The sequence below is a fragment of the Eurosta solidaginis genome, chromosome 2 (assembly GCF_040869045.1).
Source record: "Eurosta solidaginis isolate ZX-2024a chromosome 2, ASM4086904v1, whole genome shotgun sequence".
Classification (NCBI taxonomy): Eukaryota; Metazoa; Arthropoda; class Insecta; order Diptera; family Tephritidae; genus Eurosta; species Eurosta solidaginis.
Genome location: NC_090320.1, coordinates 38,320,419 through 38,335,265, shown reverse-complemented (window position 1 = coordinate 38,335,265; position 14,847 = coordinate 38,320,419). Strand labels below are relative to the sequence as shown.

General features: G+C 35.9%; 1 protein-coding gene across 1 annotated transcript; it reads right to left on the bottom strand.

Annotated features, from left to right (window-relative positions):
• Positions 1-940: 940 nt before the first annotated feature.
• Positions 941-12,949, bottom strand: KFase (kynurenine formamidase). Its single transcript, XM_067765038.1, has 4 exons — positions 12,731-12,949; positions 6,090-6,218; positions 5,300-5,513; positions 941-1,418 (listed from the first exon to the last, which is right to left on the bottom strand). The coding sequence occupies exons 1-4, from the start codon at positions 12,864-12,866 to the stop codon at positions 956-958; spliced, it is 942 nt and encodes a 313-aa protein (XP_067621139.1). The 5' UTR covers positions 12,867-12,949; the 3' UTR covers positions 941-955.
• Positions 12,950-14,847: the final 1,898 nt, after the last annotated feature.

Below are 14,847 nucleotides of genomic sequence, written 5' to 3'. Positions count from 1 at the left end.
CGTCAAGCTTGTGAATCAGTAGCATATGGTTGACTGAGTCGAAAGCTTTACTAAATTCGGTGTATATGACATCTGTTTGTTGTTTAGACAGGAAGTAAACTCCAGTAAGTTGGTAGTGGTTGACCTTCGGCGCACAAAACCATGTTGACAGGGAGATAATAAAGATTTGCACGTATGTTGAAGCTGGCATGTAACTATTTGCTCGAATGTTTTAGGGATAGCTGATAGCTTAGTAGTTTTCAATATTAGGCCTACTACGTTTCTTATGCAGGGGAATAATAAATGACTATTTCCAAATTGAAGGCAATATCGCAAGATTCATAGATAACTGAAATAATTTCAAAATCGATTCCCATAAACTCACAGCGCAGTGCTTGAGTACACAACCGGGTACACCGTCTGGCCCCGGAGAATTCGTTGGTTTAACTGCTGAAAGGCTTTGAAATACTGTGTTGTAGTCAATTACAGGATTTAAAGTACAATTTGAACTATTTATGTAATACGGATAATGACTTGAATTGATACTATTAGACGAATAGGTTGACCTAAAGAATTCAGCGAATAGTTCCACAGCATCATGGTCAGAGCGGGAAGATCTACCACCGTAGGAGAAGGAAGATGGAAATCCCGAAGTTTTTCTTTTCGAATTAACAAATCCATAAAACTATTTGGGATTACGGAAAAAGTTAATTTTAAAACGGGTTAAGTAGCCTTTATAGGCTTTGTTGATTATGGAAGTGACAGTTTGAACGGGCAACTATTTATTTTGAATAAGCTTCAGATGCCCCAGATCTCTTAAAACGCTTATAAAGTCTACATTTAATGTTTTTCAGTCTCACAAGATTCCCTGAGAACCAGGGGGGACGGTTAGCATCCCCCTACTTTATAACTTACCAGTAAAATATGCTTACTGAGCAAAATTTAAACGCGATTACCACAAAAGACAAATTTTTTACTATAACTTAGACAATAAGTAATTATTTATTAGAGAACTTTTAACAGGTACATTTTCTATAATACTAAAATGATCATAGCCGCTAAATACTTCGTATTCTACTTGTAGGCCAGCCTTACATAATTTATTCGTATAAGCGTGGGATTGTTCTTTAAATGTTTCGCTGTCATTTTCCGCCACAAGAACATAAATGCGTATATTTCGTTTCTTTGCCAACTCGATAAAATCTGGATCCAATTCCCTGCAAATTGGTGATAAAGCTGCTGCACTAGCTTCTGTGTCCAGGTCTAAAATATTTCCAGGATTCACACTTGGCAATTTCCAGCACTCGCGTAAATCAAAAACTCCACTGACTAGAAATATTGACTCTATAAGATTGCCATATGGGAGACGTAGTAATTTTTCATTACATAGAACAGTTAATAAATGGGCACCGGCCGAATGGCCACTAAACGAGATTTTGCTAAAATCAGAGATGAGACAAATTTATTTATTATATTTGTAAAATTTTGTTCTAGCTTATATGCAAAGTAAATCAAAATTTAAGTTATACTGTTTTTTAAAGAGACTAAATCATAGAATTCCAGGTTCGAATTCGAGCTCAAGGCCTATAACAATAATTTGTATGATAATACTTTTTTTAATTTGTCTATAATTGAAATATTATTTTTTAAATTTGGAATATAAAAACGACAATTCTAAAAGAAAAAATTCGAGGTTAATCTGCTAGTTTCAATTTCAGCCACATTCATTGAAAAAAAGGCAGAGTACCAAGTACTCGTGAAGCTCGATGTGTGTACATACTGGTGTACGTCTGGAAACTAGTTTTTTTGCGTTAACTAGAGCTTGCGCGGGGGTTGAAGTTGAACCACAAAGGAGATAACTTTCTCGGAAACAAAGAGTTTCGGGCTTTTTGAGAAGAGTTTCGTAGGCTTCTTATAGACAAGTTATTGTTTTGTTATCGGTTTATTATATCGATTTTTTATCAGCTTGTTACCAAAGGGTTCTACGTGTGTCATCGATTTTATATTGAGACTTTGAAGTATGCTTAGTAACAAACCATTCAGTCGGCGTTTACATATCGAGAACATGTCGTTAACAGCTTGGTAATACTCCGATAAGAAATCTAAAAACTTTTGATAGCAAATCGTTACATTTTTGATAATAAATCGATAATTTTTCGTTCACACGACGATAAATAATGGTTAACGCTTCGATTACAAATCTATTAGCTTTCGAAAAATATAGGCATAATTCCGATCACAAACGTATACTAATAATTAATTTAATTTAGTTAAATTTGCTTGAATTGTGTTTTATTTTACTTAATTTAAATAAATTTAATTAGCTTAAATTAATTTATATTAATTGCATTCATTTAATTTATATTAATTTAATTTAATTTATTTGTTGAGTAGAAGCAACGACTAACTATGCTAGTTGGTTGTTATTGCAAAGCGGGGATGGCCCATTTGCTTTTAAATGCAATCCCACATTTCTTTGGACGCAATTATTTAAATTTTATTTTATTGAATGTTTGCGAAAAGATTGAAACAACTGGACATCAGTACGGACAAGGCGAAAGCTGTTTCGATTATACCTTGTAAATCTCTTTAAAGCTTTTTCTCCCGGTAGAGGGATTTGAACCCACATTCCTACGATGATCGGACTGTTTACAAATGCATCCGACCATCACTACGTCTAGCTGCTTTGCAACTTTTCTCCATTTAATTTAATTTATCTAATTGAATTTAGTTTAGTTTAATTAAATTTAGTTTAATTTAATTTTAATTTATTTCAAATTAGCTAAATTTTATTTAATTTCACTTCATTTTATTTTATTTTATTTTATTCTATTTTATTTTACTTTATTTTATTAAATTTTCTTTAGTTTATTTTGTTATTTTATTTTATTTCATTTCATTTTATTTTATTTTACTTTATTTTATTTTATTTCATTTCATTCTATTTTATTTTTCTATTTTATTCCAATTTATTTTACTTTATTTTATTTTATTTTATTTTATTTTATTTTATTTTATTTTATTTTATTTTATTCTATTTGATTAAGTTTTCTTTAGTTTATTTTATGTTATTTTATTTTATTTCATTTCATTTTATTTTACTTTATTTTATTTTTATTTTTTTATTAAGTTTTTTTAGTTTAAGTTATTTTATGTTATTTTATTTTATTTCATTTCATTTCGTTTAATTTTTTTATTATATTTTATTTCATTTTATTTTACTTTATATTACATTATTTTATATTATTTTATTTTATTTTCTTCTATTTGATTAAGGTTATTCTATGTTATTTTATTTATTTTTTTTTTTAATTTATTTTTTATTATTTCTATGTAATTTAATTTTTTTTTACTTTATTTTATTCTATTTTATTCATTTTATTTTGTTTAATTTTGTTTTTTTAATTTAATTTTGTTTTATTTCAGTTTTTATTATATTTTTCATTTTATTCCATTTGATTAAATTATTTCTAGTTTATTTAATGTTATTTTATTTTATTTCATTTCATTTTATTTTATTTTTTTTTTACTAATTTTTATTTCATTTTATTTTATTCTATTTCATTTAATTTTATTTATCTTATTTGATTTTATTTTTTTTTATCTCTGTTTTATTCTAGTTTTTTATTTTATTTTATTCTATTTGATAACATTTTCTTTATTTTATTTTATGTTATTATATTTTAATTTATTTTACTTTATATAATTTAATTTTATTTTATTTAATTTACTAAATATAATTTTATTTCATTGTACTTTATTTTATTGTTTTATCTTATTTTGACTGAAGTCGAAATATCGAAAACAAAATAAAAATACAAATATAAAATACATATGTATACTGCGTTTTTATTTGGAGAAGGCCTCGAGCTCATAAAATAAGCAATTATTATTTCATATAAATCTAACCAAATTATGTACAAAGATGTTACAACCAACTGCACCTTAAAAAGCAACTAATTTCAACTTAGGCCTGAATACCTTACCACGTGCAGCACTTGAGGTAAAGATAAAAGGACGCTCATTACCGCTTATAAAGCAGCTGGCCGGCCGCTTGCATGCTTCGAGCCTAAATATTACTTACTGGAAGAAACTGCAGGCCTGTCAGGTTGTCTTCTTATGTCCCCAAAACACCATTTAATTTACACATTGAGGCGAGAGTAATCCCCATAAGGAAGAGAAATGAAGTGCTGAACAAACAGTTTCTGCTGAATACCCAGAAATCTGGGCATTCCAACAGGCATCTGATTGACTTAAGACGTCATCTCCGCAAGAATTATGAGAAAATACGGCATCTGAGAACTCAGCGTAAACAAAGCCCAATAAAGTACTAATATATATCCACCAAAATGCATCGGACCCATATGCCATGAATTGCCTAGCGAACTTCGTCCTTAAAGTCTGTTTGGTGGAATTATATTAAAGGGTGCCTCAACACTCCCCTTAGAGGAATTTTATGGCAATTTGTAAGTGACCGCACTCATTGAATGGGGCGAAACACTGTTAACACAACAACAACAACAGCAATCTCAGGTAAGCTTCTCCTCGCCTTGCAATGCCGTAATTCGTAATTCCACTACTAGCAACCGCGTTAATATACGACGGATTTGGGGATTCAAGGGGTTGTGTAGCGCAACCCTATCAAGGGGTTGCCAGCGCAATATATAGCTTCACCAACCCAATTGTCAACCTCACCTACCCGCGGCGAATCCTGTTTATTAACAGACGAGGCTCTGGCGACCCCAAGCTCCTCATGGAACTAGGGGGTAGGGAGGGAGGGATGGCCTTGAAGGTTTAATGTGTTCATATAAATCGTTCCCGTACCTTAATGGTGCTTTGTTACCGGAACGTACCGGATCTATATCCGGCAAAGGACCATCCTCAAAGCCTTCGGGGAGTTCTTTGTCGTTAATACAACAACAACAACAACCGATTTGAGGTATATGTATATGAAACAAATGTATCAGCCGCCGTGGTATGGTGGTAGCGTGCTCCGCCTACCACACCAAAGATCCTGGGTTCAAACCCCGGTCCAAGCAACATCAAAAATTTATAAACAAGTTTTTTCAATTAGAAAATAGTTTTCCATAAGAAAGCTTCTTAGTGAAAACTCATTTGCCTTGCAGATGCTGGTCGGAGTCGGCGTAAAACATTTAGGTCCCGTCCCGGAAATTTGTAGGAAAAATCCTAAGATAAAGCTCGGCCTTCGGAGGTTATCGTGCCTTGCATTTATTTGTGAATTTATTTATAGTACAAATATTTGTTCATTCTAAGGCGACCTTATTTCCCCGCAAACATTTTTACATTTCTACGAACATACCTGGCTTGAGTTTCCATGGCATAGTTAAATAACCACTCATAAAAGTGTTTCATTTGTTCATAAATTTGTTGAAGTGTAACAGTGGGACATAAATTGTAATCCACAATAACAACACGATATCCTTTTTGAATTAAGGGTTCCACAAACGAACCAGATGTGTGTCTGTCCAGCTGTTGCCAATATCCGCCATGAATATAAACAAATATTGGTGTGCCTATGCGAATGAAATATATGTATGAGTAAAACATGTTTATAAAAATATCATGCATAAGTTGAGGATTTCGTGCAAATAGCCTAGCATCATTGCATTGCAAATTCCCGTAGCATTAACAAATACACGGCTATGCATTGGCTATATCAAAAACTGTAGTTTATTTTTTTAATATTGAATAACAAATCATCAACTGTCAAAACAAAACAAAAATGTCTCTAAAGCAAATTTAGAAAACCCCACAAATTTTGAATAGACAATATTATTCTAGGATGTCTTTTTAGAGTGTTTATGTGAGAATGTCGCATTGAATTAGTTTTGTCCACATAGGGGGCCGGTCCAAGCCACTATACATGACCAAAAATATTGAGACAACTAAAAATATTCCTCGTGTTCCAATGGTACATGAACCAGATACGGATAGAGATTTGACATGCAAATGCAACAACAACGTGATCCATATTCACATTGTTGTTGTATTTGCAAGTTAAATCTCTATCCGTATCTGGTTCATGTACCATTGCAACACGAGGATTGTTCCGCTACGGATAGAATTTGTATTACATAGGCCATACTAACCATTTTCTTTATCACCATAGTAAATGTCCAGGACTTGATTATCCAAAATAGTGCCATTAGAATTAGAACCACTATTCCGGTATGTTACGCTCTGGCGAACATTGTATTTACCACGTGCTGTTTGAGTGTCTAAAAATAAAATAAAATTATAAGAATATTGCTGAAATTGGTATGAGGTTACTACAAGCGCATGGAATGGATGAAAATCAGTTGCGATTAAGCTATTATATCTCCAGGATAAGCAAATATGTAGCTTAGTGTGATACCAAGGGGTTATCTGTTAATCCGAATAAATTGGCCTATTGTATCGATGCCAGAAATATCCCTGGGTGGCGTCAAAATCTGATTTCAATAAAACAAAATACTGTAACGAATTTAGGGTACTATTGAGAGTACTTCACAATAACACATATATCGCAACTAATAGCGTGTTTAAATCAAACTAATTACTTGCGCTGCTTTTATACTCTCCGTCGCTTCATTCGCATATTTCTACTAAAGTCTAGACGTTTCGCCTTCTGCGGTATCTCCTGCTTGGTAATTGAGCTACATATATGCGTGTGCATGTGCGAGAACCAACTTCGACTGATGACTACATGTGTTTGTGAGTATCCCTTGGTTGTCTTGTATGTATGTATGTTAAATGATGATTGATTTGATGTGCACAAGAGTGGCAGCTTGCTTTCTTGTTGTTGTGCCTTTATTTACTTAGTATCAGCCTATTGCTGCTAATATGCGTCACAATACCTAGGACAGAACCCTCACATGGAATGCTCATCTAGATGTTATCCTAAACAAAGCAGCAATAGCGTGTTTGGTCTGCAATCGACTCTATGGCAAAACATGGCGAATATCTCCCAAAATGATATACTGGACATTTAATACTATTGTGAAGCCAATAGACACCTATGCTTCCTTAGTTTGGTGACCGAAGCTTCGCTGCATAGGTTATGTTATGCCAATGAGCGAAGACGCTGTGGCCGAAGAAGGAGCGGCCCTCCATTGAGTTGAGAGAAGCAGGTTGTTGTTGAAGCGATGAGAATACTCCCCGAAGATTTTGGCGAATGTTATTGATGTTGATGATGCTTTGCGGTACGTTCCGGTAACTTGGTATTAAAAAATATGACCACATTGAATCTTCTTGCCCCTCCACCCCCTTGTTGACTAACCGACCTAACATCCAAAACAGACTACATCACAGGGGTTTTTGGACTTCCAGGTTCAGAACATACGATATCCTTCAAGGGAGAAATGGGAAGTAGGCCTAGACAACGGCAGGGGCATTACAATATACACCGACGGCTCGAAAATGGAAAAGCGAACTGGAGCTGGGATGTACTCGACACATCTACAGCTAAGCCAATCATTATGACTTCCTGACGCACGCAGAGCGGCAAAGCTGCTCCAAGATAGCGCGGTCTCCAACACCGACGTAACAATCTTTCTTGACAGCCAAGCCGCCTTATGGGCATTACAGTCCAACATGATAAAATCGGACATCGTGCGGAGGTGTAGAGTCTCTCTGGCTTCTATAAGACATCTTAATGTCTCCCTTTGCTGGGTCCCTGGGCACAGCGGCATTGAAGGAAATGAACTCGCGGATGAGATGGCTAGGAAAGGTTCCGACTTAGAAATAAGTGAGATGAACAGCTCCGTACGACCGCCGCTGAGTAGTCTCCTAGGGAGAATCGACGAATATGAGAACAGGGCAACGGACTTGCTATGGAACAATAGAGTTGACTGCGAAGTCTCAAGGTCCTTATGGCCATGTTTGGATAGGAAGGGCACCAGCTTCCTTCTCAAACTGAACAAATCTTCTGTGAGGGAACTTACGGGTGTCATCACAGGTCATTGTGCTATCGCACCAATGCTCCGACGGTGGCGAATACCAACAAGCTCCTTCTGCAGAAGCTGTCAGGATGAGAAGGAAGAGAAGTCGATCTACCACTTTCTCTGCCGATTCCCGGCGCTTCAAAGAAGAAGGCTCAGATTTCTGGGTCCACGCTCTTCGACAGCCTGGCAGAGGTTGGGAAGGTGGACGTCTCGCTTCTTCTTGGGTTCCTCAGGGAAAGCAAGGACAAAAATGTTTCCAAGTGGAAGTGTGGGTGTCACCCACGCACGCCCTCTTAACCTTACCTAAACTGGCGCCAATTGCTAACACCAAACGAATTTAAATCGTTTTCTACTTGGCCCTTCCAGCAGAGTGGGGGCTTTCTTCTTCCTTTTATTCCACAAGCGGGTTTCGATAAAATACTTTATTAGCGGGAGCATCATTTTCCATTCGCATAACCCTACCTGGTCAGCGTAGCCGCTTTCTGATGCCTTCATTCAGCTTTAACTTTCTAATTGGCGCTTAACCGTTTAAGCGATTAGTGCTGTCTTGTCGCTTCTTCTCTGGGTTAACTCGCGCCAATCGGTCACACCAAGGGAACTTAAATCCTTTTCCACGTAGTCCTTTCAGCGGAGTGGGGGCCACCCTGCTTCCATAGGCGGGTTCCCATAAAAATACATTCTTAGCCGGCCGGATCATCTTCATTCGCATAACATGGCCCAGCCAGAGTAGCCGCTGCGTTTTAACAGCTTATCATCAAATCTTGTTTGGTACTTGCCGTCGCCAACGCGTAGAGGTATTTTCTCGCGAACACTCCCAAAGCCGCTTCATCTGATGTTGTCATGGTTCATGCTTCTTTACCATATAGCAGGACGGGTACGATTAATGACTTGTAGAGATTGATTTTCGTTTGCCGAGAGGACTTTACTTTGCCTTCCGAGTTCAACTGGGAAGAGTGATTCTGCGCTGTATTTCAGAGCTGATGTCGTTGTTTGTTGTATTGTTTCGAAATTATTGCTGCCAACAGTGGCGTGGTTGCCAAGGCACAAATGCGCTGACTCTTTGCTCGATGACTGCAGGTACTTCGTTTTGTCCTCATTAACCATCAAACCCATCTTTTCTGCTTCCATCTTCCTTCCTTTGTGTCAACTCTTTTTTCGCTGAGTTTTTCCAAGATTTGGCGCATAGTGAAAATCTGGTCGATAATAAATCTACGAGGTCTAAAGCCACACCTATAAGGTCCAATCAGCCAATTCTAGGTCTTTCGCACAATTCGCTTGACGGGACCTTGTATGCGATACTGAGAAGGCTGATTTCGCGATAGCTGGCGCAGTTTATGGGCAAAGAACACTTAGATTCCAATCGTCAGGCATGCATTTAGATTCCAATCGTCTCACCATATTTTGCAAAGCTGATGCATGCTCCTAACCAACTCCTCTCCACTGTATTTGAACAGCTCCGCAGGCAACCCATCAGCGCTCGCGGTCTTGTTGCTTTCTACTCTGGTTATTGCTATGCTACGGATGATAGTACTTGGCTTCGAAGTCTTTGTCCCACCACAAATCCACCAGCGAAACTGCTCTTATTTGTACGGCCACGTCAGTAAATGTCACAATTTTGAATTGTATCCAGTGTTGCCAGGTTAGCCTTTTCGAGGCTAGATTTAGCCTTTTTTTTTGCCTTTAGCCTCGAAATTTTGGGTTTAGCTTCGTGACTTTTTTCTAGCCTTTTTTACTCCGAATGTATTTTTAATAATTTCCAAAATGAAGTAATTTCAATAGTTCCTGTGAACACCTAATACCTAATAATATGAGTTCTCTACAAGGGTTTAATTCTTTTTCTTTCGTTGAAAGTTTCAAAGCCAGATGTATTTTCTTACTTTGAAAAAGAGAAGTATAGTTATTCTTCAAGTCAAATAGCATTAATAGAGCTGCAGTGGTGAAAACTTATAACTATACAATGGAAAAATGTACACTCCACCATGAAATTTTGGTCGGAAGTCCGGGAACATAAAAATGCATTAAACGAACCTCCTTTTTTAGAACTTGTCGAATTCATATTTAGTTTTTTAGTATTACCACTCAGTAACGCGGAGGTTGAAAGCATTGTTAGTGGCATGAAAATTCTGAAAACTAAATTAAGGAACAAACTAAAAATTAAAATGCTTAATGCGCTGCTTAATATTAGATGCTCGTTAAAACGCTTATCTAAATGTTGTAATGATTTTGAAATTACCGATGATCTCATATCTATGGTAAATAGCCAAACTTTATACGCAGACTTAAGCTCTTCTGATTCTTCAGACGGGGAATATTTCATATAAATAATTAGTTTTTAATATTTTTTTTATGTATATACACATATGCAATCATTTAAAGTAATTCCATGTGCTAGTCAGGGAAAATGTGCCTGATATGTTTTGAAACAAGAAGTTATGTTTATAAGTTTTTATTTACAAATGTGTAAACTAAAATATAAAAAAAATTTAATGAATTAACCAAAAAAATTTCTGGCCTTTTTTTAGCTTCTTTTTTTCTAAATTTCGCTTTTTCTAACCTTTTTTTTTTTTTTGCCAATCTAGCTTCTTTTTTTTCATCACCTGGGAACACTGATTGTATCCTTGCTTCGTCCATCGCATTTCTCGGAAAGCGGTGATGTCGGTTTTTGCTTTTACGAGAACATCAACTAGGGCGTCGGCACCAATCCCAATAAGGCTTTTATTGGCGTATTATCTCGCGGGTTCCGAGCCCAGCGCACAACCGCTCAGCGGCGATGAAAATATTACTTGCACATTAATATAGTGAGCCCCTTCATCGAAGACAGACGCCTGCTTGCAGCAGCACCTTATAGTGATCAGACGCTGCTGATGGAGTCCCCCATCTAGCCCTTAAACCGGTTTTGATGGAGCGGCCTAGCTAGGTTGTCAAGGTTAACCAAGGAAGGTTCATTGCTTGCTCTCATGCTTACTCTTGCGCCTTAAGTTATGACGTCGATTTGTCCCGTTATTTGACCGTCTTTGGTAATGCGGTATCCTCACTTTTTTTGCTAATTCACTTTCATGGCCATAGCTACCCATCACGTGATACACATTTTGGGTGTATTAAAACGCGAAGACCGAATATATATAAATAAAATACAAGGCGCTATAAACCTCCGAAAAGATTTAGGCCGAGCTTCTCCAATTTACGTCGACCTCCTACAAATTGGCGGAACGGGACCTACATATTTTACGCCGACTCCGAACGGCATCTGCAAGACAGATGAGTTTTCACTGAGAAGCTTTTTATGGCAGAAATGCACTCGGAGTGTTTTCTAAAACACTGCCGAGGGGCGACCCCGCTAATTGAATTGAAAAAGCTTGTTATTAAATTTTTGATGTTGCTTTGTCCGAGACTTGAACCCAAGATCTTCGGCGTGGTAGGCGGAACGCTATCACCACACCACGGTGGCCGCATGCATATACACGCATATACCCCACTACAATACGCAAAAATTACATATGTATTTGGATTTTAATAAGTGGTGGCTCAAATATGAAAAAAAACTTCATTAACAACAGAAGGGAAACCAACCGAGATGGCTGATGGCGTCCTCATGGTATCGAACACCATTAATGGCTTAATGAAAAATACCCTTAAGTTAATTCGTCACAATTCACGTATTACAGGTCTTCATACAGAAGAGGCATTTTCTGTGAATCCCATTAATGAAACAAAAAATAGCGACATTAGAATGGTAATTCATTCAACCAGGTCGTATAACTCAGTTTATGAAAATTAGAAAATTTTTAACTAACCATTTTAACTTTAAAAACGCGTATTTTTTGTAGAAAATAAAATTAAAACAATATAATGAAGTTTTTATATAGTAAATAACTTGTTTATCATTAGAAGGCACATGTCCAAAGGCTAAAACGCTCAAAAAGCCACAAAAAAACTAGCGAAATTATTTAAACAAAAAAAAATGTTTCAAAAACTGCTTTCTTCATACCTAAAACCTACTATTTACGGTTACAGAATAAATATAAAGAAAGGTGTTACAGCGTTTTTTGTGTCTGGTGAAAATTTAGAAAATGTGTTGTTCACGTGCCCTTTTAATAATAAACAAATCTATTGTAACGAATTTAGGAAATTTCTCATATTTATGCACCTTCTGCTAACGTTTGAATCGCTAAACTGTTCAATAAATCACTCCAATATTCAATAATGCAAACTGGTATTTATTTAGTTTACTTTGGGATTAGTACTTCAGAATTATATTTCACAACCAATAGCGTGTTTAAATTAAAACTGATTAGTTATTACTCAGCTTGCGCTGCTTTTATACTCTCTGGTGCCTCGTCCGCATATTTCTCCAAAGGTCTAGACGTCTCGCCTTCTAGAACTCTTGTATCTCCTGCTTGGTAAACAGCTATATGCGTGTGTATGTGTGAGTAAGAACTTCGGTTGATTATTACATGTGTGTGTGTGAGATATCTCTTCGTTGCCTTGTATGTATATGTGTAAATGATGACTGATGTATTCATGTACACAAGTGTGGCTACTTCATGTTTTTGTTGTTGCGTGATTATTTACTAACAGCCTAGTGATGTCAACATTCGCCGCACTATTAATGCTAGTAAATATCTCTTTCATAACGAAAACTTTTAAATCAAAAATCGCGCGAACTTAAGTCGATTGACATAAGTTCTCTTGCAAAAGCGAATTAATGTCAATTGACGTTGTTCCATTGACACTATGACACGGCAACCAATAAAACTACAATACTTACTGCAACCAAGATTTTTAGTAACTCAATCAAAATAACTCACGTTCCGTTATAGTTTTCACAAACTCTGCCACAACTGCTTGATCAGGATTTGTTGCTTCTGAAAAGCGTTTGGAGTTTTTTGATGGCGAATATTCTTTATTTAAATCCAGTACAGCACCCACTTTCGAAGTATACATTTTTATTAAAAAAAAAAATCGCACAGCAGCTACTAAGCGTCTCAAAGAAGCCGCATATATATGTCAAATACAAACTCGTTTATGATTGACTAATGACTGTTTACTATACATATGTATGCTTAATTCAAAATCACACAATGATTCAGCACATTCTCTTAGTCTAATCTTCTTTATTCCTACATTTAATCCTACTTCTATACACGCTATTTTCCATTTTTAATATCATAACACTATGCGACAAAATCAATCTTTGTTCTGGGTATTGAAGCCAACCAACTTTTTTGAGGAGATTGAAGCTTAAGTATAAAAAGTACCATCTCCGTTTTTCGAAGTTAGCCTTCAAAAAATAGATATCGGCTTTCGAAGCTCGAAGTTCGAAATTCTACATTTCGAAATTTAATTTTTTTTGTTAACGCGCTCAGCAAATTAAAAAAGTGAAAATGTGGTCTTGGTACGATCTTTTCCCTAATTTGAAGGGTTGAATTCTTTTTTTTGAGAAATTTAGTATATCAGCTATTATACGAGGTGAAAGTCAGATAGTTCTATGATAGTGACTACTACTTTCATGTCTGCACCGGAATTGCTCGTACTGCAATTTTTCAAAAAAAGAATTCAGCCATTTAAATAAAAGAAAAAAGCGGACCACGACCACATTTTTACTTTTTTAATTTGCTGAACGCGTTAACAAAAAAAATTAAATTTCGAAATGTAGAATTTCGAACTTCGAAAGCCGATATCTATTTTTTGGAGCCTAACTTAGAAAATTTGCTGAACGCGTTAACAAAACAAAAAAAGAATAAATTTTCGAAATGTACAATTTCGAACTTCGAAAGCCGACATCTATTTTTTGGGGGCTAACTTCGAAAAACGGAGATAATACTTTGTCTATATAAGCCTCAATCTTTACAAAACTGTGGGTTTGGTCCAATACCCAGCCGGCTGTTGCACAGTGTAATCGTTCTCATTTGCATTAGCTTCTTAACTTACACCCATATAATTATTTTTTTATTTACATTTTTTGTTGTGTTTTGCTTTAATATAATTTTGTATTTGCAATGAGCACTTTTACTCGCGGTTCTCCCTCTCCAAACACAGTTTAATGTTGGTAAACCCAGTTAGCAAAAAAGTACCCAGTGTTGATGACAACCCCAAGATCTTGTTAGATATTTTATGTAAGCAGTCTCGTGGTCTAAATGTAGTACACTTTAAAGCCCGTAGTCTTAGTGGTGATAAACTGGACTACATTAGGAATGTCTTTGAGGGTTAATTAGTTGACGTGGTTTGTGTTTCCGAATCCTGGTTCAGCTCCACTATTTCTGATGCTGTCTACAGCATTCCAAGCTACAGCCTTATTCGCCATGACAGGTGTAACCAACGAGGGGTGGTGTTGCAGTCTACTGCAAGTCGTTCATATCTAGCTAAATCCTTTACCTCGGTTACTGAGTTTATCATAGGTGAAGTTTCTGACGGTACAAAAAGCGTATTAGTGTCGTGTGTATATAACCCCCGTAGGTGTTGTCCATTAGATTATTTTTTTTATGGAAATATCAATGTTAATTATTGACTATGAATTTTATGTAATATGTGGTGATTTTATTGTGAACCTCCTTTCAAATGACTCCTTTTCCCGTAAACTAATCGATCATGTAACTGCAGCAGGTCTTACCGTAGTTAATGAAGTAGCACCTACGAGATTTGCCCATAATGCAAATCCAAGTCACTTAGATTTTTTTATAACTTCAAACCTCGACCATATTTTAAAATTCAACCATATATTCTTTATTTCTGACCATGACCTAATTTTTTGTACTGTAGATATTGTGTTTAATCGCCCTCCATTTCAAAATAGTTTTATGTATCGTGACTTCAAGTCGATAGATGTAAATGCGTTCTCGCAAAGTGTGGCAATTGTGGACTGGAATGATAGTTGGCTCTACAACTCTGTAGATGAAAAACTTTAAAGCATTTAATGAAAAATTTA

Excerpts from the sequence above, each read along its gene's own strand:
- KFase (XM_067765038.1), bottom strand. The coding sequence starts at position 12,866 with ATGTATACTTCGAAAGTGGGTGCTGTACTGGATTTAAATAAAGAATAT. Across the intron at positions 6,219-12,730 it reads TGTGAAAACTATAACGGAAC|ACACTCAAACAGCACGTGGT; the intron begins GTGAGTTATTTT and ends TTTTATTTTTAG. Across the intron at positions 1,419-5,299 it reads GCCATGGAAACTCAAGCCAG|CAAAATCTCGTTTAGTGGCC; the intron begins GTATGTTCGTAG and ends CTCTGATTTTAG.